Source organism: Triticum aestivum, chromosome 7A, assembly GCF_018294505.1.
Source record: "Triticum aestivum cultivar Chinese Spring chromosome 7A, IWGSC CS RefSeq v2.1, whole genome shotgun sequence".
Taxonomy (NCBI): Eukaryota; Viridiplantae; Streptophyta; class Magnoliopsida; order Poales; family Poaceae; genus Triticum; species Triticum aestivum.
In genome coordinates, this window is record NC_057812.1 from 637,925,853 (window position 1) to 637,952,118 (window position 26,266).

Sequence of the window (26,266 nt, forward strand, 5' to 3'; positions counted from 1 at the left end):
TAGTTTCATGAGCTAACTTAAGAGTGTTTAGTTCTTTAGTTAGAGCCTCAATCTTCTCCTTATCATTGTCATTCGTTTTATCTTGATTAGCATGATTAATTGATGTTTCATCATAGTATTCATCACTAGAGTTTTCAACAAGCAAATCATCATCACCTAACAAGTCATCTTCATCACTATTAAAATCAACATACTCGGGGTGTGTTACCTTAGGCCCTTTGGCCATGAAGCATCTTCCAATTCCTTCATTTGGTGAATCAAATATGTCGTAGGAGTTGGTTGACACAAGTGCTAGACCGGCAACACCTTCATCTTGAGTATCTTCGGAGTCGGAGTGATAACTTCTCTTGGAGTGGCTGTCGGAGTCGGAGCCGGATACCCATTCACCAACATGAGCTTGATGTCTTTGTTTTGTGTAGCTCCTTGATGATTTTTCCTTCCTTTCCGAATCCTTTCTTCTCCGTGAGTATCTTCGTTCATAATGATCATCTCTACTCCTTCTCTCTATTGGTGGTGATTCTTTGCTTCTTCTTTTTGGAGAATCTTCTCTTCTCTTGTAGGGAGACGAACACTCATTGGAATAGTGTTCGGGTCTTCCACAATTATAGAAATTTCGCTCTCGACTAGAAGATCTCCTGTCATTGTAGGACCTTGACTTGAAGCTTCCATCTTTGCTTCTTCTCTTGTAGAACTTGTTGAAGTTCTTCACCATTAAGCTCAATTCTTCGTTGAAGTTTTGTTTCTCACTTGATGATGTGGGGACTTCACATGACGCTTTGTAGGCACCACTTGATTTGTTGTGAAGTTCCTCTTTATCCTTGAGTGACATCTCATGAGCAACAATCCTTCTAATTACTTCCGTTGGTTTGAGATCTTTGTAATTGGGCATCATTTGAATTAATGTGCACACGGTATCATATTTCCCATCCAAGGCTCTTAGGATCTTCTTGATGATGAATCTATCGGTCATCTCTTCACTTCCTAAGCCGGCAATCTCATTTGTGATGAGAGCAAGCCTAGAGTACATTTCAGCGACACCTTCACCATCCTTCATCTTGAACTTGTCAAGTTGACTTTGGAGCACATCCAACTTGGATTCCTTGATGGAGTCGGTACCTTCGTGCATATCATCAAGGTGTCCCAAATTTCCTTTGCATTCTCAAGGCGGCTGATTTTGTTGAATTCTTCGGGGCATAATCCGTTGAAGAGAATATCACAAGCTTGAGCATTGTATTGCAACATATTCAACTCATCTGTGGTAGCTTCACGGTTTGGTTCTCTCCCATCAAAGAAGTAACCTTGCAAACCAACACAAACAATAGCCCAAACGGCGGGGTTATGTCCAAGAATATGCATTTTCATTTTATGCTTCCAACTAGCAAAATTAGTGCCATCAAAGTAAGGACCTCTACGGTGATAGTTTCCCTCGCTAAACGCCATACTCTCCTAGGTTGTGAAACCAAGGCTATGACCACCAAAAGCTATGGAAATCAAAGCAAATGGAGACCAAAGCTCTGATACCACTTCTAGGATCGAAAGTATGTCTAGAGGGGGGGTGATAGACTACTTGACCAAATAAAAACTTAACCTTTTCCCAATTTTAGTTTTTGGCAGATTTTAGCTATCTTAGGATAAGTCAAGCAATCATTACACAATTCAAGCAAGCATGCAAAGAGTATATTAGCAGCGGAAAGTAAAGCATGCAACTTGTAAGAATATAAAGGGAAGGGTTTGGAGAATTCAAACGCTATTGGAGACACGGATGTTTTTCCCGTGGTTCGGATAGGTGGTGCTATCCTACATCCATGTTGATGGAGACTTCAACCCACGAAGGGTAACGGTTGCGCGAGTCCACGGAGGGCTCCACCCACGAAGGGTCCATAAAGAAGCAACCTTGTCTATCCCACCATGGCCATCGCCCACGAAGGACTTGCCTCACTAGCGGTAGATCTTCACGAAGTAGGCGATCTCCTTGCCCTTACAAACTCCTTGGTTCAACTCCACAATCTTGTCGGAGGCTCCCAAGTGACACCTAGCCAATCTAGGAGACACCACTCTCCAAGAAGTAACAAATGGTGTGTTGATGATGAACTCCTTTCTCTTGTGCTTCAAATGATAGTCTCCCCAACACTCAACTCTCTCTCATAGGATTTGGATCTGGTAGAAAGAAGGTTTGAGTGGAAAGAAACTTGGGGAAGGCTAGAGATCAAGATTCATATGGTAGGAATGGAATCTCTTGGTCTCAACACATGAGTAGGGGGTTCTCTCTCAGAACATATGAGTTGGAAGTGTATATGTGTTCTGGTTGCTCTCTCCACGAATGAAGAGGAGGTGGAGGGGTATATATAGCCTCCACACAAAATCCAACCGTTACACACAATTTACCAATCTCGGTGGGACCAAATCAGAAAACTCGGTCGGACCAAAATAGTAAACCTAGTGACAGTTAGGAATTTCGGTGGGACCGACATGCAACTCGGTAGGACCGATTCGGTTAGGGTTTGGGCATAACGTAATCTCGGTGAGACCGATTGCACAAACTCGGTGAGACCGAGTTTGGCAATAAGCTAACCAGAGAGTTGGTCAAGTAAACTCGGTGGGACCGACTCGCTCTTTCGGTGAGACCGAAAAGTTACAAGAAGGAAACATAGAGTTTACATTGCATTCTCGGTGGGACCAATTCGCTCTTTCGGTGAGATCGAAAAGTTACGAAAGGGAAACAGAGAGTTTGCAAGCCCATCTCGGTGAGACCGAGATCCTTATCGGTAGGACCGAACTGCTAGGGTTTGGCAGTGGCAAATGACAAGTGAAACTCGGTGGCGCCGGATTGAAAGAATTGGTATGACCGAGTTTGGCTTCGGGTTTATGTCATTTGTGGCTATGGAAAAGTGGTTGAGGATTTTGGAGCATATCACCAAGCACATAAAGCAAGAGGCTCATTAAGCAACACCTCATCCCTCCTTGATAGTATTGGCTTTTCCTAAAGACTCAATGTGATCTTGGATCACTAAAATATAAAATGAAGAGTCTTGAACTTTTGAGCTTGAGCCAATTCTTTGTCCTTAGCATTTTGAGGGTTCCACTTTCATATCCATGCCATGCCAATCATTGAGCTTTCCTGAAATGATCATCTTGAAATACCATTAGCTCAATGAACTATATGTTGTTATGAATTACCAAAACCACCTAGGGATAGTTGCACTTTCAGCAGATTAGAGCAACATGTCATCCCAGGATTCGGAAGGGAGAAAGCTATGTGGCTGATTACCTTCTAGGTCCTAAGGTATATGGGGATGTGGAGCATTGTGGTTGGACTACGGAAGAAGAAGAGGACTATGAACCCAAGGGAAGGGAGGAGACGAGCTCAAAAGAAGACAAAGTCCCATTACCTCAACCTGGGGACATGCATGTGGATTTCAAAAAGTCAAGTCTCCTGGATGGAGTACAGAAACCTAAGATTGAGTTTATCCCTTTTCGCCTCTTGCAGGAAAACAAGCAGGAACTATGCAAAAAGATACTGAGCGTGGAGCAGGAGATCGATGACCTAAGGGACCAAAATTCTGTCCTCAAGCGTAAATTAAGGAAGAAACCTATGCCATCAACAAAACCATCACCTTCTCCACCAACAAAGAAGAACTGAGCATCGGGTATGGGCACTCCCCTTGGCAACTGCCAAGCTTGGCAACTGAGTATCGTATCACCATCACTTTTATCTTTACTGTTTTTCTTAGTTCGATCCTATTGGTAATATCTTGATCTAGTAGAATAAAGTTTATGGTATGATCTAGTTTTGAGTTTTACTTTATGATCCTTCTATGTAATCGAGTCCATGAGCTATATATAATAAAGATTAGTGTTGAGTCAAGGTCTTGATTATTTTGCCATTATCTTGAGTGAATAAAAGAAAAGAGAGAAGAATAAAAAGAAACAAAGAGATCATATGGATCTTATGGAGAGTAATGAGCTCACATAGAAAAGTATGATGAATAAAAGTTGTTGAGAGTCGACAAACATAGTCTTGGTCATCGTTGCAATTAATAGGAAGTAATAAAAAAAGAGGTATTCACATATAAATATACTATCTGGGACATCTTTTATGATTGTGAGCACTCATTAAAATATGACATGCTAAAGGGTTGACGCTAGACAAGGAAGACAACGTAATGGGTTATGTTTTCTTACATCTGAGATAAATTATATTGTCATGGATCCTCCAACATGTTGAGCTTCCTTTCCCCCTAATGCTAGCCAAATTCTTTGCACCAAGTAGAGATACTACTTGTGTTTCCAAACACCCTTAAACCTGTTTTGCCATGAGAGTCCGCCATACCTACCTATGGATTGAGTAAGATACTCCAAGTAAGTTGTCATCGGTGCAAGCAATAAAACTTGCTCTCTAAGTATGTATGACTTATTAGTGTGGGAGAAAATAGCTTTATACGATCGTGTGATATGGAAGAAATAAAACCGACAGACTGCATAATAAAGGTCCATATCACAAGTGGCAATATAAAGTGACGTTCTTTCGCATTAAGATTTTATGCATCCAACCATAAAAGCGCATGACAACCTCTGCTTCCCTCTGCGAAGGGCCTATCTTTAACTTGTTTCTCCTACCCTGCATAAGAGTCATGGTGATCTTCACCCTTCCTTTTTTACATTTTATCCGTTGGCAAGCACAATATGTTGGAAAGATCCTGGTATATATGGCTAACTGGATGTGAGTTTTCATGAACTATTATTGTTGACATTACCCTTGAGGTAAAACATTGGGAGGCAAAACTATAAGCCCCTATCTTTCTCTATGTCCGATTAAAAATCCATACCCATAAGTATTGCATGAGTGTCAGCAATTGTGAAAGACTATATGATAGTTGAGTATGTGGACTTGTTGAAAAGCTCTTATATTGAATCTTTCCTATGTTATGATAAATTGCAATTGCTCCAATGACTGAGATTATAGTTTGTTAGTTTTCAATGAAGTTTATGATTCATACTTGAAATTGTGATCAAATTATTACTCTAGCATAAGAAATCATATGACAAGAATTATATAAGTTGATGTTCTAAGAATGATCATGATGCCCTCATGTCCGTATTTTACTTTTATCGACACCTCTATCTCTAAACATGTGGACATATATTTCGATTTCGGCTTCCGCTCGAGGACAAGCGAGATCTAAGCTTGGGTGAGTTGATACATCCATTTTGCATCATGCTTTTATACTGATATTAATTGCATTATGGGCTGTTATTACAAATTATGTCACAATACTTATGCCTATTCTCTCTTATTTTACAAGCTTTACATAAAGAGGGAGAATGCCGGCAACTAGGATTCTGGGCTGGAAAAGGAGCAAATATTAGAGACCTATTCTGCACAGCTCCAAAAGTCCTGAAACTTCACGGAAGACGTTTTCAGAATATATAAAAAATACTGAGCACAAGAAGTTCACCAGGGGGGCCACACCATGCCCACGAGGGTGTGGGGCGCGCCCTACCCCCCTGGGCGCGCCCCCTACCTCGTGGGCCCCCTGGTGGCCCTCTGATGGCCATCTTCTGCTATATGGAGTCTTTCGATGAGGAAAAGAAATCATAAGCCATCTTCTCGGACGAAACACCGCCTCCACGAGGCGGACCTTGGCAGATCCAATCTAGGGCTCCGGCAGAGCTGTTCTGCCGGGGAAACTTCCCTCCGGGAGGGGGAAATCATCGCCATCGTCATCACCAACGCTCCTCTCATCGGGAGAGGGAAATCTCCATCAACATCTTCACCAGCACCATCTCCTCTCAAAACCCTAGTTCATCTCTTGTATCCAATTCTTGTCTCCAAGTACGGGATTGGTACTAGTAGGTTGCTAGTAGTGTTAATTACTCCTTGTAGTTGATGCTAGTTGGTTTATTTGGTGGAAGATCATATGTTCAGATCCTATATGCATATTAATACCCCTCTGATTATGAACATGAATATGCTTTGTGAGTAGTTATGTTTGTTCCTGAGGAAATGGGAGAAGTCTTGCTATTAGTAGTCATGTGAATTTGGTATTCGTTCGATATTTTGATGAGATGTATGTTGTCTAGCCTCTAGTGGTGTTATGTGAACGTCGACTACATAACACTTCACCATTATTTGGGCCTAGAGGAAGGCATTGGGAAGTAATAAGTAGATGATGGGTTGCTAGAGTGACAGAAGCTTAAACCCTAGTTTATGCGTTGCTTCGTAAGGTGCTGATTTGGATCCATATGTTTCATGCTATGGTTAGGTTTACCTTAATACTTTTGTTGTAGTTGCGAATGCTTGCAATAGAGGTTAATCATAAGTGGGATGCTTGTCCAAGTAAGGACCGTACACAAGCACTGGTCCACCACATACCAAATTATCAAAGTACCGAACGTGAATCATATGAACATGATGAAAACTAGCTTGACGATATTCCCATGTGTCCTCGGGAGCGCTTTTCTCTATAGAAGAGTTTGTCCAGGCTTGTCCTTTGCTACAAAAAGTATTGGGCCACCTTGCTTCACTTTATTTACTTTTGTTACTTGTTGCTCGTTACAAATTATCCTATCACAAAACTATTTGTTACCACTTATTTCAGTACTTGCAGAGAATACCTTGTTGGAAACCACTTATCATTTCCTTCCGCTCCTCGTTGGGTTCGACACTCTTACTTATTGAAAGGACTACGATAGATCCCCTATACTTGTGGGTCATCAATGATTTAAGAAGATATGGGTATACCTACTTAATGAAATATAAGTCTAAAACATTTGAAAAGTTCAAAGAGTTTCAGAGTGAAGTGGAAAATCATCGTAAAAAGAAAATAAAGTTTCTACGATCTGATAGTGGAGGAGAATATTTGAATTTTGAGTTTGGTCTACATTTGAAACAAAGCGGAATAGTTTCACAACTCACGCCACCCGGAACACCACAACGTAATGGTGTATCCGAACGTTGTAATCGTACTTTACTAGATATGGTGCAATCTATGATGTCTCTTACTGATTTACCGCTATCATTTTGGGGTTATGCTTTAGAGACAGCTGCATTCACGTTAAATAGGGCACCATCGAAATCCGTTGAGACGATGCCTTATGAACTGTGGTTTGGCAAGAAACCAAAGTTGTCGTTTCTTAAAGTTTGGGGCTGCAATGCTTATGTGAAAAAACTTCAACCTGATAAGCTCGAACCCAAATCGGAGAAATGTGTCTTCATAGGATACCCAAAGGAAACTGTTGGGTACACCTTATATCACAGATCCAAAGGCAAGACATTTGTTGCTAAGAATGGATCCTTTCTAGAGAAGGAGTTTCCCTCGAAAGAAGTAAGTGGGAGGAAAGTAGAACTTGATGAGGCAAATGTACCTGCTCCCTTATTGGAAAGTAGTTCATCACAAAAACCGGTTCCTGTGACACCTACACCAATTAGTGAGGAAGTTAATGATGATGATCATGAAACTTCAGACCAAGTTACTACCGAACCTCATAGGTCAACCAGAGTGAGATCCGGACCAGAGTGGTACAGTAATCTTGTTCTGGAGGTCATGTTACTAGACCATGGCGAACCTACGAACTATGAGGAAGCGATGATGAGCTCAGATTCCACAAAATGTCTTGAGGCCATGAAATCTGAGATGGGATCCATGTATGAGAACAAAGTGTGGACTTTGGTTGACTTGCCCGATGATCGGCAAGCCATCGAGAATAAATGGTTCTTCAAGAAGAAGACAAACGCTGATGGTAATGTTACTATCTCAAAGCTCGACTTGTTGCGAAATGTTTTTGACAAGTTCAAGGAGTTGACTATGATGAGACCTTCTCACCCGTAGCGATGCTTAAGTCCATCCGAATCATGTTAGCAATAGCCGCATTTTATGATTATGAAATTTGGTAAATGGATGTCAAAACTGCATTCCTGAATGGATTTCTGGAAGAAGAGTTGTATATGATGCAACCATAAGGTTTTGTTGATCCAAAGTAATCTAAAAAGGTGTGCAAGCTCCAGCGATCCATTTATGGACTGGTGCAAGCCTCTCGGAGTTGGAATAAACGTTTCGATAGTGTGATCGAAGCATATGGTTTTATATAGACTTTTGGAGAAGCCTGTATTTACAAGAAATTGAGTGGGAGCTCTGTAGCATTTCTAATATTATATGTGGATGACATATTGTTGATTGGAAATGATATAGAATTTCTAGATATCATAAAAGGATACTTGAATAAGAGTTTTTCAATGAAAGACCTCGGTGAAGCTGCTTACATATTAGGCATCAAGATCTATAGAGATAGATCAAGACGCTTAATTGGACTTTAACAAAGCACATAGCTTGACAAAGTTTTGAAGACATTCAAAATGGATCAGGCTAAGAAAGGATTCTTGCTTGTATTACAAGGTGTGAAGTTGAGTAAGACTCAATGCACGACCATTGCAGAAGATAGAGAGAAAATGAAAAGTGTTCCCTATGCTTCAGCCATAGGCTCTATCATGTACGCAATGCTGTGTACCAGATCTGATGTGTGCCTTGCTATTAGTTTAGCCGAGAGGTACCAATGTAATCCAGGAGCGGATCACTGGACAGCGGTGAAGAACATCCTGAAGTACCTAAAGAGGACTAAGGATATGTTTCTCGTTTATGGAGGTGACAAAGAGCTCGTCGTAAATGGTTATGTCGATGCAAGCTTTGACACTGATCCGGACGATTCTAAATCGCAAACTGGATACATGTTTACATTGAACAGTGGAGCTGTCAGTTGGTGCAGTTCTAAACAATGCGTCGTGGCAGGATCTACATGTGAAGCGGAGTACATAGCTTCTTCGGAAGCAGCAAATGAAGGAGTCTGGATGAAGGAGTTCATATCCAATCTAGGTGTCATACCTAGTGCATCGTGTCCAATGAAAATCTTTTGTGACAATACTGGTGCAATTGCCTTGGCAAAGGAATCCAGATGTCACAAGAGAACCAAGCACATCAAAAGATGCTTCAATTCCATCCGGGATCAAGTCTAGGTGGGACACATAGAGATTTGCAAGATACATACAGATCTGAATGTTGCAGACCCGTTGACTAAGCCTCTTCCACGAGCAAAACATGATCATCACCAAGACTCCATGGGTGTTAGAATCATTATTGTTTAATCTAGATTATTAACTCTAGTGCAAGTGGGAGACTGAAGAAAATATGCCCTAGAGGCAATAATAAAGTTATTATTTATTTCCTCATATCATGATAAATGTTTATTATTCATGCTAGAATTGTATTAACCGGAAACATAATACATGTGTGAATACATAGACAAACGTAGTGTCACTAGTATGCCTCTACTTGACTAGCTCGTTGATCAAAGATGGTTGAGTTTCCTAGCCATAGACATGAGTTGTCATTTGATTAACGGGATCACATCATGAGGAGAATGATGTGATTGACTTGACCCATTCCGTTAGCATAGCACTTGATTGTTTAGTTTACTGCTATTGCTTTCTTCATGACTTATACATGTTCCTATAACTATGAGATTATGCAACTCCCGATTACCGGAGGAACACTTTGTGTGCTACCAAATGTCACAACGTAATTGGGTGATTATAAAGGTGCTCTATAGTTGTCTCCGATGGTACTTGTTGAGTTGGCATAGATCGAGATTAGGATTTGTCACTCCGATTGTCAGAGAGGTACCTCTGGGCCCTCTCGGTAATGCACATCACTATAAGCCTTGCAAGCAATGTGACTAATGAGTTAGTTGCGAGATGATGCATTACGGAACGAGTAAAGAGACTTGCCGGAAACGAGATTGAGCTAGGTATTGAGATACCAACGATCGAATCTCGGGCAAGTAACATACCAATGACAAAGGGAACAACGTATGTTGTTATGCGGTTTGACCGATAAAGATCTTCGTAGAATATGTAGGAACCAATATGAGCGTCCAGGTTCCGCTATTGGTTATTGACCGGAGACGTGTCTCGGTCATGTCTACATAGTTCTCGAACCCATAGGGTCCGCACGCTTAAAGTTTTGTGATGGTCGGTATTATGAGTTTATATATTTTGATGTACCAAAGGTAGTTCAGAGTCTCGGATATGATCACGGACATGACGAGGAGTCTTGAAGTGGTGAGGACATAAAGATTGATATATTGGAAGCCTACATTTGGACATCAGAAGAGTTCCGGTGAAATCGAGATTTTACCGGAGTGCCGGAGGGGTTACCGGAACCCCCCGGGGGTTAATGGGCCTTGTTGGGACCTAGTGGAGAGAGAGGGGCCGGCCAGGGCAGGCCGCGCGCCCCTCCCCCTCTGGCCCGAATTGGACTAGGAAGGGGGGCGGCGCCCCCCTTTCCTTCTCCTTCTCCCCCTTCCTTTCCCCCTCCTAGTAGGAGTAGGAAAGAGGGGAGTCCTACTCCTACTAGGAGGAGGACTCCTCCTCCTGACGCGCCCTACAGGGCCGGCCGGCCTCCCCTTGCTCCTTTATATACGGGGGCAGGGGGAATCCTAGAACACACAAGTTGATCATTGATCTCTCCCAGCCGTGTGCGGTGCCCCCCTCCACCATAATCCACCTCAGTCATATCGTAGCGGTGCTTAGGCGAAGCCCTGCGTTCACTACAAGAAATATGTCAACTTATGACCACCACTATTGGTCACTGAATGGTCACAAATTTCCATTTATGACCTTTTTGTGACCAAAAACATAAGGTCAAAAGCTGGGCGTCGTAAACTGACTATAGCGACCTTTCTTCTGGAATGGTCGCAAACGTTTATGACCAAAAAAAGGTCGTAGATTTAACGACCAATTGTTTTGGTCACTAGCAATTCGACCACACCACGTCAGATCCACCGTGGCAAGCTGACGTGGCAGACTTACGACCAAATGAAAAGGTCGTAAAATAGAATCAGCCCGGTCCATTTCAGCCATCTTGATGGGCCAAGCCCAATAATTCAGCCCATTTATTTTTTTTCTCTTTATTTTGCTTATCTGCATGGGCCAGGCCCAATAATTTGGCCTTTTATTTTCTGGGAATGGAGCCTTTTTCTGATGATTTTTTTATATTCCACTATTGTTTTGGGCCACAGCCTTTTTAGTCTAGTTCGAATTTGGGCCTTGGCCTTTTTATTTTCTGTTATGCAGCCTTTTATATTTTTTTTCTTATAGTCATTTCTTTTTTTAGGCCCAAGCCTTTTTGGTCTAATTCTTGTTTGGGCCTTGGCCTTTTTAGAGCCCAGGTTCTCATTTTGCATAACTATAAACAGAAAGGACCAGGTGCACAAGCGATCCACAAGCCCAGGTGCACAAGTGATCCACATAACTTCACAGAAAATAAACAAAATGATCCACAAGTGATCCAGGTTCACAAGATCACATAACTTCACAGAAAGGCCCAGGTTCACAAGTGATCACATAACTTCACAGGATCCATGTGCTCTAGTTTAAACAGCAAAATGCAACAAAATGCAACAGCTCTCAGCTCAGCTCCGAGGTTCACAGGTTCAAAATGCAACAACTACCTTAGCTCAAAGACAAAGCCACTTAACGGACTGACAACGCAATTATTGCCGTCCGGCTTCTTTGCCGTCTGCAGCGGACGGCAAAAACTTTGCCATCAGTAGCAGACGGCAAAGTAGCTGTTTACCGAAGCCTACTTTGCCGGAGCCTTTTGTCGTCCGCGGCTGACGGCAAAGGCCAGCTGATTCCTGTAGTGAGAGGTTCATAGCACAGCCATCAAACTACCTTAGCTCCAAAGAGAGCCATCAAGTGGGCTAACTTCTCTTCCTGTTCTTGAGACTTCTTGCGCAGCAGCTCAAGTTCCTTGTCGCGTGCAGCTTCAGATTCTTCGGCCTTCATCTTGATTGCCGCCAATTCTTCTTGCACCAGTTCAGCTTGAAGCTCGGACCTCTCTAGCTTCTGCTCAAGGTCACGAACATAAGCAGCAACTTTGCCGGAGTTGTTCCTAGATGACTGGAGCCCAACATTCCTGAGGAATGTGCTTTCCTTGGCTTTGGTCTTGAGGACTTGTTTGACAATTTCAACAGCAGACTTTGGCTCTTCACCTTCTGGTACCGGCGCTTCCTTCATTTTTTCCATCTCAAGCTAGCATATGGAGAAAAATGATAGGCATTAGTGGGAGATCTATTTCACATTTTGCAAACCAAACCAAGCAAGAGAAACCAAACCAGCACACAAATGGATTATTTGAAGTAATCAAACCAGCACACAAAATCTATACAAGAAGATGATGACTAGTGACCTGGAGACATGCAATTGGAACAATATGATCACTTCATTAAGCCTAGAATGGTGGTTCTATATAAGATGGCTTCCCGAGTGAGACGATCATCAAACTAACATTCGGATCAAATTTCATCATATCATAAAAAATGCATCAAATAGCTACAACAAGTTCTGATATCTTTGTTGAACTATCAAACAACATCAAAGCATGGAACATAGCATGTGTTCTTGACTGGCTCCGAGTCAAACAACATCAAATCATCAAAGCATCAAAGCTGGCTGTGAATCAAACAGGGCAAAGCATGGAGTGACTTACTATAGCAATCTTGACTGGCTCCGAAAACCCGTGCTTCTTGCTGTTGTGGGTGGCCTTAAACAAGTCAATCGCAGACAGCTCCTCACCCTTACGCTCTTCTTTCTGAAATGTTTTTCAACAAAAATCAAAATGTTATTCAGCAAGAATCAGAAATGTTATTCAATGAGGAACCAAAGGTAAGGTCTCTAGAGAAGAGTTCTCACAGTGGCAAAAATGTGTGCTGTGTAGTGCCTGGAACCAGTTCTTTGATTGTACACGACTTTTTGTCGATTCATCTTGTTCGACAAACAGGTTTCCTACAAAAAATCATACTGTCAGCATGATCTAGCACTAGCATATCATGTGCAGAACATAAAGCATCAAACAAAGCAGAGACAAACCTTGTGTCTTGGGGTAGACCACATCTCCACCAGAGCTTGCCATTCACCATCCGTTAGATCAAGCACCGGAGACTTAATGCTGACTTTATTTGCGGCTACGGTATCAAAATACTTCTTCTTGATCTGATGGCGTCTGTTCTTTGAATATTTGTGCAGAATATCTTTGCACGAGGTCTTGATGGTCTCCGAGTCCGTGTTCATCTCAAAATTTGCCTACCAAGATAGCAAACAAGGTAGGAACAATATTAGTGATCATGCATAGGTGTAACAGAAAATAGATAGCACATTAACTATGAAACAAGTAGCTTACAGCAACTTTCCCAATGTAGTTCTCCAATAGACTAGCATTTTTTTTGTATAGCTTGAAGTGAGGAAGAACCGGAAGATGGCTTTTTGCAACGAGTCCACACTCAGAAGCAAGCTTTGCTGCCTGCAGAGGCTTCTCTGGACGAATCATCCCTTCGGCAATTTGGATAGGCACCTTGCTACCAGGCGATTTGGTGATCCTCTCTAGCCCTCTGCCCTTTCTAAGTCTAGTCTTGGGAGTCATTGCATCTGAAAATGAAACTGAACTCATAAATTAGAATAGAAATCGACAAATGCAGGAATCAACAAAAGCATACATGATCATTCCATTTGGAAAATGCACTAGTAAAAGATAGCATTGCAAAGGTCAACTTGCCCGATTGAAGCACAAGCTGCTGTTCTTCTTCATTGATGACAGCGTTCCTGTCAATAGAAGGTGCAACAGGGCTGAGGTCTGTGTGGATAGTGCCTGCTTCATCAATGCAGATGGTTACTGCTTCATCTAGGCAGATAGTGCCATTTCCATCCATGCTGAGAGTGGTTCCTTCATCCATGGGCGGCAACTCATCACCCGTTTGCACCGAGGTCTGAGAGTCCATGAGCAGCATACTTTCCTGATGGTCCGTCGCAGTCGCCATCCTTGCTTTCTGCCTTGTGACTTTATCAAGGGTAGGTTCATCAGGTTCCAAGATCCTCTTTTTTTGTCCTGGATCTGGGGCCATCTCCCTTCCTGGAGGCATTGCAGGAGATGTTTCTGAGCTCTTGTGCTTCTTGCTGACTGTCTTCTTAACACCAGGCCTCTTCGTCCTAGATTCCTTTAGTGCCTCGTATAAACATCACGGAAAAAAGCATTAGAACACAAGAGAAATATGTGAGCACAAGGAATAACATAGAATAACAGAACCCCAACCCTCCAAGCAAGACAGAGTTTGCACCTTAACAATCTTGTTGACTACAACATCATCCACTTCCTCTCCATCAATAACTTCATCCTCCTTAGGATTGTACTCTGGGTCATCATTGATAACTCCACTACCCTCTTGAACCTCATCACTTCTACCTTCATGTACACCATTTGTTTTCCTAATCATCGACGCTATTGCACCGATGCCAAGGGACTGGAACATCCGATTGTTCCTCATGATATTTCTAGCCCTAACCTTCTCGTACTCGGTGAGAGGCTCTTCTTTGCATGATACATGAAACATAACTATTAGGTGAATGTTTGGAATGCATGGACAGGCAGCCAAACATATCTTATGAAATTTTATTATCATTTAATCCTAGTTATTCAGGTAAGGAAGACTAACAACACACAGGCACAATTAAGCCAGCTTATTCAGATTGCTGCAATACATTTCACTTAGCATATTAAGACACAGATTTTATGAAACTGGCCACAAGGAGAAAGTTGCATACCAACGGTTGGCCTCATGCTTGACCTTGTCCTCCTTGCCATGGATGATCTTGAGGTGGTGCTTGCAAAATAGAATAAACAACAATCATATACAACAGGGATAAAGTAAAATGATGCACTTGTATCAATAAAGGAAAGCATTTGGACCATCATGCACATACAGTGATGTACTATTATTAATTAAGCAAACATGTAAGTGCACTAAACAAGCATGCATGTATAGTGGAAATATGTGTACACTAAACAAGCAAGCAAGCAAAGTGCTACTAATAGAAACAAGCAAGCATTGAAGGAAATTGAAAAGAAGCAAGCAAATACTATTGATACAAACCCTAATTAATAAGAAAGCAAGTAGCTTCTTCTCCATGTGCTGCTGATACAAGCAAGTACTGCTAATGGAAACCCTAATTAAGCATGTATGCTTGCAAGCAACATGTATGTTAGCAAGAAAGCAACATGAACTAGTGAATTGGTGTCATGTACACATGCTTAGACAGTCTGACAGCAAGCTAGACGAGTATATCATGAGGACCTTCAAAACAACTAGATGTTTCCACTAGTAAAGCATGAAACAACAGTACTTGCAGAAGTACAAAAGCAGATGAAAAAATACTCTCAACTGCTCAATAAAGTTCCCGGTCTTTGCAACAACAACAACAAAAAAAGGCGAGAGGGCCACACGGGACGACCTCTATGCTGATAAAGAAATGCTCATCTGAATCATGTAATTCCACTATAGCTTGGTGACTGAACACAACACCTTCTACTTAACACAAATTGCTTTTGTGTTTGAGTACAGAAAGAACGCCATACCCGCAAAAAAAGGACAGATCATGGGCAGCCATAGAACGATATTACAACATCTTGGGCCAGCACAAGGCATCATTTTTGATGAAATCAAAGGGAAATAAACTACTGGTTTCATAGGGGTGAATAGTGATGATGACAACATTCACTTGGCCATACATCTCATCAGAGAGATACGACATAAACACCAGGTTCAGAAACATCAGTGACACAACGCCCCGCTCACAAGAGCGGTAAACACGCCACGAACCAGACCAACGCACAAGCACAATATAACCAAACGCACAACAAACCCACCCATAACCTCAAAACAACAGGAATGGGTAGCATGAGAGGCCCTGAGGGGCACCTTCTCCAAGTGCTACTGATACAAGCCAAGTAATTAAATCATACACAAGCAACATGAACCATGAACCAGAGGGAGGTCTTCCTCAAACCTCATCCACCTCCTCATCCACCCCCATCCCCTAAAATCATGCACTTCCTCTCCATCAACATGAACCCTAAACCATGAGGGGGATCAAACACTACAAGTGCACAAGGACACGCATGCAACATAACCAACTGTGACCCAAGCCAAGCACCATGAGTGAATCTGGCGAGCACGTTTTGTATCAGTAGGGTTCGAGCAGGGAGGGAGGAGCTGACGCGCGAATCCTAACCCTAGATTGACAAGAAAATGAATCCTATCCCTAGATCGACATGAACAAGAACAAGAACCAGGAGCTCGATGAACATGAACAACTTGTCCAATGAACATGAACAAGAACCACCAGGAGCTCATAGATCAACCGAATCCTAACCCTAGATTGACCGAATCCTAACCCTAGATCGACCGAATCCTAACCCTAGGTCGACCAGGAGGGGGATCTACCAAACCCTAGGGGGAGAGGGGAGAGGAGAGGGGTACCGTCATTGATCGTTGATGATGTGGATGATGTAGCCACCGTCGCCGATGTACTCACTGTCGTTGATGTAGCCGTCGATGTAGCAACCGTCGTCGAGGGAAGAGAGAAGGGTGGATTCGTCGTCGGGGTGGGCGGCGCACCACGATGAGACGTGGCGGGGCGGCACGGAGCAGGGGAGAGAGTGGGAGCAGGGCGGGGCGGAGCAGAGGAGGGGCGGCGCTAGGGTGGGGAGCGGGGCGGCGCGGAGCAGGGAGGTGGGGAATGGAGGGAGAATCTAGGGTTCGTCGGGGAGAGGGGAGGGGAATGGGGAAATTTTGGGAGGGGAGGGGAGGGGATCCCGCGTGTTAGTGGGAGAGGGAGTGGTGGGTCCTGCCTGGTAGTGGGAGAGGGAGTGGAGGGAGCGGAGGGAAATTTTGGGAGAGGGAAATTTTTGTGGAGGGAAAATTTTGGTGTGGGAGGGAAATCCTTTTGGGTCTGGGTGTAGAAAAAAATAGGGTTTTTTTGTAAACTTTGTAGAAATCATGGTTAAAATCATACCGAGTAGCTCAAGAAAACGCCGGTATTGCAAGTTTAGTATTTTTGCTAGTTGGTAGGCCACATTTGATGATGTGACGCGGAGGTCTCCCATTTTTTTGATTTTTTTGAATTTTTTACGGTGTTTTCAAAAACCGGCCGATTTCGTCGCGGCGACCGTCCGTGGCTAGGGTTTGAGCCGTGCAAATCTGTTGTCGATTCTGTGATGGAATGCCTGCCTGTGAAGCTAAAAAGCATTTTTAGTGAAAATAACGGACAAGCTATGGAGGACCCGTAGTTCAAATTCCAGTCGGTTCCAGCTGAATCGGCCGAAGGTGGTCCGAATTGCCGGGAGTAGCTACGAGGGTCGGAAATGCATGATTTTTGGCGACCGTCCGTAAAATAGGGCCTACTTTGAGATAGGCATGGAATGGCGCCGTTTGGGGTGCCCCTCCTTGTAGCCGCTTCACGAAAAACGCATGTCTTTTGCATTCAAAAAATGAAAAACGGTTTTTTTGTCAAACAAGTTGGAACCTCGCTTTGGCAACATTGTTTGCCATCACAAGACGGAGGCATGCGCCCAATTTGGGCATATTATCAGAAACTATTCAACGGATGCGGCCATATCATTGCTAGTTTGGCTTGAAAGACATGAATCTTCGTTCGTGGTAGGTCGTTTTTTAGAACACTTTTTCAAGAAAACGCCGGTATTGCAAGTTTAGTATTTTTGCTAGTTGGTAGGCCACATTTGATGATGTGACGCGGAGGTCTCCCATTTTTTTGATTTTTTTTGAATTTTTTACGGTGTTTTCAAAAACTGGCCGATTTCGTCGCGGCGACCGTCCGTGGCTAGGGTTTGAGCCGTGCAAATCTGTTGTCGATTCTGTGATGGAATGCCTGCCTGTGAAGCTAAAAAGCATTTTTAGTGAAAATAACTGGCAAGCTATGGAGGACCCGCAGTTCAAATTGCAGCCGGTTCCAGCTGAATCGGCCGAAGGTGGTCCGATTTGCCGGGAGTAGCTACGAGGGTCGAAAATGCATGCTTTTTGGCGACCGTCCGTAAAATAGGGCCTACTTTGAGATAGGCATGGACTTGCGCCGTTTGGGGTGCCCCTCCTTGTAGCCGCTTCACGAAAAACACATGTCTTTTGCATTCAAAAAATGAAAAACGGTTTTTTTGTCAAACAAGTTGGAACCTCGCTTTGGCAACATTGTTTGCCATCACAAGACGGAGGCATGCGCCCAATTTGGGCATATTATCAGAAACTATTCAACGGATGCGGCCATATCATTGCTAGTTTGGCTTGAAAGCCATGAATCTTCGTTCGTGGTAGGTCGTTTTTGAGAACCCTTTTTCAAGAAAACGCCGGTATTGCAAGTTTAGTATTTTTGCTAGTTGGTAGGCCACATTTGATGATGTGACGCGGAGGTCTCCCATTTTTTTGATTTTTTTGAATTTTTTACGGTGTTTTCAAAAACCGGCCGATTTCGTCGCGGCGACCGTCCGTGGCTAGGGTTTGAGCCGTGCAAATCTGTTGTCGATTCTGTGATGGAATGCCTGCCTGTGAAGCTAAAAAGCATTTTTAGTGAAAATAACGGGCAAGCTATGGAGGACCCATAGTTCAAATTCCAGTCGGTTCCAGCTGAATCGGCCGAAGGTGGTCCGAATTGCCGGGAGTAGCTACGAGGGTCGGAAATGCATGCTTTTTGGCGACCGTCCGTAAAATAGGGCCTACTTTGAGATAGGCATGGAATGGCGCCGTTTGGGGTGCCCCTCCTTGTAGCCGCTTCACGAAAAACGCATGTCTTTTGCATTCAAAAAATGAAAAACGGTTTTTTTGTCAAACAAGTTGGAACCTCGCTTTGGCAACATTGTTTGCCATCACAAGACGGAGGCATGCGCCCAATTTGGGCATATTATCAGAAACTATTCAACGGATGCGGCCATATCATTGCTAGTTTGGCTTGAAAGACATGAATCTTCGTTCGTGGTAGGTCGTTTTTTAGAACACTTTTTCAAGAAAACGCCGGTATTGCAAGTTTAGTATTTTTGCTAGTTGGTAGGCCACATTTGATGATGTGACGCGGAGGTCTCCCATTTTTTTGATTTTTTTTGAATTTTTTACGGTGTTTTCAAAAACTGGCCGATTTCGTCGCGGCGACCGTCCGTGGCTAGGGTTTGAGCCGTGCAAATCTGTTGTCGATTCTGTGATGGAATGCCTGCCTGTGAAGCTAAAAAGCATTTTTAGTGAAAATAATGGGCAAGCTATGGAGGACCCGCAGTTCAAATTCTAGACGGTTCCAGCTGAATCGGCCGAAGGTGGTCCGAATTGCCGGGAGTAGCTACGAGGGTCGGAAATGCATGCTTTTTGGCGACCGTCCGTAAAATAGGGCCTACTTTGAGATAGGCATGGAATGGCGCCGTTTGGGGTGCCCCTCCTTGTAGCCGCTTCATGAAAAATGCATGTCTTTTGCATTCAAAAAATGAAAAACGGTTTTTTTGTCAAACAAGTTGGAACCTCGCTTTGGCAACATTGTTTGCCATCACAAGACGGAGGCATGCGCCCAATTTGGGCATATTATCAGAAACTATTCAACGGATGCGGCCATATCATTGCTAGTTTGGCTTGAAAGCCATGAATCTTCGTTCGTGGTAGGTCGTTTTTGAGAACCCTTTTTCAAGAAAACGCCGGTATTGCAAGTTTAGTATTTTTGCTAGTTGGTAGGCCACATTGGATGATGTGACGCGGAGGTCTCCCATTTTTTTGATTTTTTTGAATTTTTTACGGTGTTTTCAAAAACCGGCCGATTTCGTCGTGGCGACCGTCCGTGGCTAGGGTTTGAGCCGTGCAAATCTGTTGTCGATTCTGTGATGGAATGCCTGCCTGTGAAGCTAAAAAGCATTTTTAGTGAAAATAACGGGCAAGCTATGGAGGACCCGTAGTTCAAATTCCAGTCGGTTCCAGCTGAATCGGCCGAAGGTGGTCCGAATTGCTGGGAGTAGCTACGAGGGTCGGAAATGCATGCTTTTTGGCCACCGTCCGTAAAATAGGGCCTACTTTGAGATAGGCATGGAATGGCGCCGTTTGGGGTGCCCCTCCTTGTAGCCGCTTCATGAAAAACGCATGTCTTTTGCATTCAAAAAATGAAAAACGGTTTTTTTGTCAAACAAGTTGGAACCTCGCTTTGGCAACATTGTTTGCCATCACAAGACGGAGGCATGCGCCCAATTTGGGCATATTATCAGAAACTATTCAACGGATGCGGCCATATCATTGCTAGTTTGGCTTGAAAGACATGAATCTTCGTTCGTGGTAGGTCGTTTTTTAGAACACTTTTTCAAGAAAACGCCGGTATTGCAAGTTTAGTATTTTTGCTAGTTGGTAGGCCACATTTGATGATGTGACGCGGAGGTCTCCCATTTTTTTGATTTTTTTTGAATTTTTTACGGTGTTTTCAAAAACTGGCCGATTTCGTCGCGGCGACCGTCCGTGGCTAGGGTTTGAGCCGTGCAAATCTGTTGTCGATTCTGTGATGGAATGCCTGCCTGTGAAGCTAAAAAGCATTTTTAGTGAAAATAACGGGCAAGCTATGGAGGACCCGCAGTTCAAATTCCAGCCGGTTCCAGCTGAATCGGCCGAAGGTGGTCCGAATTGCCGGGAGTAGCTACGAGGGTCGGAAATGCATGCTTTTTGGCGACCGTCCGTAAAATAGGGCCTACTTTGAGATAGGCATGGAATGGCGCCGTTTGGGGTGCCCCTCCTTGTAGCCGCTTCACGAAAAACGCATGTCTTTTGCATTCAAAAAATGAAAAAAAGGTTTTTTTGTTAAACAAGTTGGAACCTCGCTTTGGCAACATTGTTTGCCATCACAAGATGGAGGCATGCGCCCAATTTGGGCATATTATCAGAAACTATTCAACGGATGCGGCCATATCATTGCTAGTTTGGCTTGAAAGCCATGAATCTTCGTTCGTGGTAGGTCGTTTTTGAGAACCCTTTTTCAAGAAAACGCCGGTATTGCAAGTTTAGTATTTTTGCTAGTTGGTAGGCCACATTTGATGATGTGACGCGGAGGTCTCCCATTTTTTTGATTTTTTTGAATTTTTTACGGTGTTTTCAAAAACCGTCCGATTTCGTCGCGGCGACCGTCCGTGGCTAGGGTTTGAGCCGTGCAAATCTGTTGTCGATTCTATGATGGAATGCCTGCCTGTGAAGCTAAAAAGCATTTTTAGTGAAAATAACGGGCAAGCTATGGAGGACCCGTAGTTCAAATTCCAGTCGGTTCCAGCTGAATCGGCCGAAGGTGGTCCGAATTGCCGGGAGTAGCTACGAGGGTCGGAAATGCATGCTTTTTGGCGACCGTCCGTAAAATAAGGCCTACTTTGAGATAGGCATGGAATGGCGCCGTTTGGGGTGCCCCTCCTTATAGCCGCTTCACGAAAAACGCATGTCTTTTGCATTCCAAAAATGAAAAACGGTTTTTTTGTCAAACAAGTTGGAACCTCGCTTTGGCAACATTGTTTGCCATCACAAGACGGAGGCATGCGCCCAATTTGGGCATATTATCAGAAACTATTCAACGGATGCGGCCATATCATTGCTAGTTTGGCTTGAAAGACAAGAATCTTCGTCCGTGGTAGGTCGTTTTTTAGAACACTTTTTCAAGAAAACGCCGGTATTGCAAGTTTAGTATTTTTGCTAGTTGGTAGGCCATATTTGATGATGTGACGCGGAGGTCTCCCATTTTTTTGATTTTTTTTGAATTTTTTACGGTGTTTTCAAAAACTGGCCGATTTCGTCGCGGCGACCGTCCGTGGCTAGGGTTTGAGCCGTGCAAATCTGTTGTCGATTCTGTGATGGAATGCCTGCCTGTGAAGCTAAAAAGCATTTTTAGTGAAAATAACGGGCAAGCTATGGAGGACCGGCAGTTCAAATTCCAGCCGGTTCCAGCTGAATCGGCCGAAGGTGGTCCGAATTGCCGGGAGTAGCTACGAGGGTCGGAAATGCATGCTTTTTGGCGACCGTCCGTAAAATAGGGCCTACTTTGAGATAGGCATGGAATGGCGCCGTTTGGGGTGCCCCTCCTTGTAGCCGCTTCACAAAAAACGCATGTCTTTTGCATTCAAAAAATGAAAAAAAGGTTTTTTTGTTAAACAAGTTGGAACCTCGCTTTGGCAACATTGTTTGACATCACAAGACGGAGGCATGCACCCAATTTGGGCATATTATCAGAAACTATTCAACGGATGCGGCCATATCATTGCTAGTTTGGCTTGAAAGCCATGAATCTTCGTTCGTGGTAGGTCGTTTTTGAGAATACTTTTTCAAGAAAACGCCGGTATTGCAAGTTTAGTATTTTTGCTAGTTGGTAGGCCACATTTGATGATGTGACGCAGAGGTCTCCCATTTTTTTGATTTTTTTTGAATTTTTTACAGTGTTTTCAAAAACCGGCGGATTTAGTCACGGCGGTCATCGGTGGCTAGGGTTTGAGTCATGTTTTTAGCATTCAAAAAATGAAACTTATATTGTTTCATACATGAGCATGCACAAAAACCCATAATTTTATCTTTCATCCATGAGCATGCATAAAAAATTTCAGTTCCCATCAATTACCAAACTGAATATTCACTGTTAAAAACATGACTTGTTTAGATGACACTGTCATACAGCATCCATGAGCATGCACAAAATTAAACCTGACATACTTAACATTGACATGTTCATATTACACTAACAAGCTTAAACCTAACATGCTGAACACCTTCTTAACACCTTCACTCCTCCTTCTTCTCCTTCATCAACCTGATGCGCTCAGAGTGGCAAATCCCAACGCGGATGTACTCCTCTACCACAATTGGCATGGTCCTGTCGCCAAGCTGTGGGATTGCAGGCGCCGCCACCATCGCGAGGTCGTCGTCCGCCACCACCATCGCGAGGTCTTCGTCCGCCACCAACATAGCAGGGTCGTCGTCAGCCACCACCATAGCATGTTCGTCGTCAGCCAGAATAGGCTGCTCCTCGTCATCCCCGCTCTGCTCCTCGTCATCCCCACTCTGCTCCTCGTCGTCATCCCCGCTCTGCTCCTCATCATCCCCGCTACTGCTCCCATTGCCTGGCCAAATGCAACAAAGTGTGAACATGGTGTTGTCATCGCGCAGGTAGAGGAAGCCAAAAGGACAGGAAGAAGAGAGGCAGAGAGCTTACTGGCATCGTCGTCGTGCTGGTAGTACATGCGGCACATGGTGTTGTCGAACATCTTCACGGTGAACATGGCGTCGCCGTCGTAGCGGAAGACAAGGAAGTACCCGAGCTGTAGCTCATGGGCGTGGGCGAAATGCTCCCAGCCGGGCCCTAGGTACATGTGGCCTTCACCATCAAACACCACCAACACTTTCCACAGCCTGTGAAGCCCGCTGTCGGCCTCCCGCAGCTTCACTTTGTGGGGCTCACGGCCCGCGAGCATCTTCGCAAACTTGTCAGGCAGCCTCTACAGCGAGGGTCAAGCAGTGGTTAATTGTGGCAATCAAGCACTAGACAGCAGAGTGATGATAAAGAAATGAGTGATGATAAATATACCTGCCTACTGCAAGATTTCTCAATTATGATCTCGAAGAACTCAAAACCTTCCAAGCCAGCCATCTCACTTCTACTCTAAACAAGCAAAAGGAGAGGAAGAAGCACTTGTGAACAGGATGGACATAAATAGGAACAGAACCAAGTTTATGATGGCAAAAGTGATAAAAATGAGAAGAGCAATGCACTTGTGGATATTTATGATAGCAAAAGTGAGAAAAAAAGCAATGCACTTGTGAACATTTGGAATACTACTACTCTATCTACAATGGACCATATCTACCCATGTGCCCATGTCTACTATAAATGGCAAACACAGCATCAGGATCATATCTACTATAAATGGACCATATCTACAATGAACCATATCTACTATAAATGGACCATATCTTCCCATGTGCTACATTTTGTTAGAACCCAGCACTTAAGAACTGAACCCTAGATTCTCAATTTAAACACACCTACCCAATACAGTCATGTACAAAACTGAACAGCTTTATAGTCGTCGATATGCGCATGAAAGCTATTGGCTTGACACCGATATAGTCATGTAAAAAACTGAATTTAACACTAGAATTTCAGAGATTCAGAGCTACTGGCTTAATTTGCTTTGCTAGGGTTTATATAGCCAAAGGCCACTGGAGGCTAGATCCCCTACAAGTTTAACTGCTCCAGTGTGCCGCTGCATCTTTTTAGATAAATATAAACATGTTTATTTTAAAAACAAACAAACAAAATTGGAAAATACTAATACACTTGCAACATTATAAGTGTTGGCATCATTTTTTCCCCTTTCGGTCTGCCTTTTCTATTTCTGATGAATTCTACGTCGCTGTGAAGAGAACCACAGGGAAACTAGCATACCTAGCAAGGTAGCACCACATCAACTGAACATGGCCAAAAGGGACCTAAACCTAAATGCCTAATTCAGTCTGCAAAATCCCTAAATTAGCCATACGCGCAGGCACAATACGAGTAACTCCTAAATCAGCATGCTTGTTGGCCTTGTTGGCCTTGTCGACAAAGAACACAGGGGGAACAGAACGGACCTGGGGGGACGGCGACTGCTTGAGCTTGTGCCTGCTCTTGATCTACTACTCTATCTATAATGGAACCCTAATCAGCATGTGCCAGGGAACCCTAATCTAATCAATAGGAAGAGGAACAAGAAGGACTCGGTGGATTCATACCTTAGGAGGCCGTCACTGTCGATGGAGGAGTGGTTCGCCTGGGAGGTCGTCACCGTCGATGGAGGAGAAGGGGATGCCAGCGGCGGAGAGGAGGAGTGGGTCGAGTGGATAATGGAGAGGAGGAGCGGGTCAAGTGGACAGGAGGAGTGGGGCAAAGAGTGGGTCCACTTGTCAGCGAGTTCTGTTTTGATATATTGAAAAGGGTTGGCATAGAGTACAAAACCAACAGCCTCTAACTAGCCCAGTGGTAGAAAAACAATGGAATAAGCGGCATGTCGTGGGTTCGAGCCCCCGCTCGCCCAATATTTTTTGGTAGCTCAGGGGAAAAGGGTCCAGTGGGTAGAGTAGCAAAATGGCCCACTTGTCAGTGAGTTGGTCGAGTGGCCCACTTGTAAGCGAGGTCTCTGTTTGATACTTAACTTGTTTGATGATTTGAAAAGAGATGGCATAGAGTGGACGACCAGTAGCCTCTTCCTAGCCTAGTGGTAGAAACACAGTGAAACAAGCGCACGGTCGTGGGTTCGAGTCCCCGCTCGCGCATATTTTTTTGCTCACAATGAAATGGGGCCGCGCGTGGGATCAGATGGCTGTCTGATGGAGCGCGCCCAAAAATTCAGTTAAAACAGCTCTGAAAACATCTTCAGTTCACCAAAAACAACATCTTCAGTTCAAAAAACATCTTCAGTCCAAAAACAACATCATTTTGCAATCTTTTACATCACAACCAAAACTACATGATCACCAAAACTAAGAAAAACAGCTCTAAAAACAACATCTTCAGTTCATCATTTTGCTTCATCATTCAAAACAACATCTTCATTTTGCATTGTATCTTCCGTCACCAAAACTACATCATTTTGCATTGTATCTTCAACCATCATCTGCCTCTCCATCACTACACAGTCTCATGCATTTTGGTACCTGGAGAGATTTGTAGTAGAAAAACTACATCAGGATCACATCAACAACAACTACCAAGGAGACAAAATAGCATTAGATCACCAAGGAGACCAAATTTACCTTCGCTACTCATTGTCGTCGATACGAAAACAAGGAACTCTATGCCCACTCCTGTTTTCCTCATCATCACTACAATATTGCAGCATAGTATGACTAGTCCGGTTTTCCTCATCCTCGCTTTCATGTCCATCCTCTACCACCTTTCTTCTTTTCTTGATGCCTTCAACTGTTGCAGCGCCAATGATCACACGTTCCAGGTCCCTTCGCACTCTGCTTTGCACCGGAACTTCCATAGAGTCATCATCAGCTTGCAACGGAACTTTCGTAGAGTCATCATCTTGGTATGTTAGTCCACCATCACCGGGGCCCTTTTCCACTTCAGTTTCAGTCACACTCCACAAGTGTCTGTGCTGAAAGTTTTGCACAACTCGCCATTTTCCGTGCAAAAGAGTGTCTGGCAGATAAAACACCATTGTTGCTTGTGTTGTTAGAATAAAGGGATCACTCTTATACCAGCACCTTGCAGTGTTGATGCTTTTGAAGTGGCCATCATATTTGACAAAAGAGTCTCTCCTCTTCTTGCTACCAAGCTCAAACCAGTCACATCAAAATAAGACAACCGAGCGATGGATGCCTCCACTAGAGTTGTACTGCAACTCTACGATGC

General features: G+C 43.7%; 1 protein-coding gene across 1 annotated transcript; it reads right to left on the reverse strand.

The window, feature by feature from the left end:
- Positions 1 to 13,468: 13,468 nt before the first annotated feature.
- Positions 13,469 to 24,679, reverse strand: LOC123153621 (putative B3 domain-containing protein Os04g0347400). Its single transcript, XM_044572654.1, has 6 exons — positions 24,640 to 24,679; positions 24,499 to 24,552; positions 23,453 to 23,527; positions 22,989 to 23,363; positions 13,723 to 14,052; positions 13,469 to 13,477 (listed from the first exon to the last, which is right to left on the reverse strand). The coding sequence occupies exons 3-6, from the start codon at positions 23,513 to 23,515 to the stop codon at positions 13,469 to 13,471; spliced, it is 777 nt and encodes a 258-aa protein (XP_044428589.1). The 5' UTR covers positions 23,516 to 23,527; positions 24,499 to 24,552; positions 24,640 to 24,679.
- Between the last annotated feature and the right edge of the window lie 1,587 nt (positions 24,680 to 26,266).

Bases quoted from the DNA above. Each gene is read 5' to 3' on its own strand.
- LOC123153621 (XM_044572654.1), bottom strand. From the start codon at position 23,515: ATGGCTGGCTTGGAAGGTTTTGAGTTCTTCGAGATCATAATTGAGAAA. The intron at 23,364-23,452 runs GTATATTTATCA...CCCTCGCTGTAG, and splicing joins AGAAATCTTGCAGTAGGCAG to AGGCTGCCTGACAAGTTTGC. The intron at 14,053-22,988 runs GCAATGGGAGCA...TGTTTATACGAG, and splicing joins ACTTTGTTGCATTTGGCCAG to GCACTAAAGGAATCTAGGAC.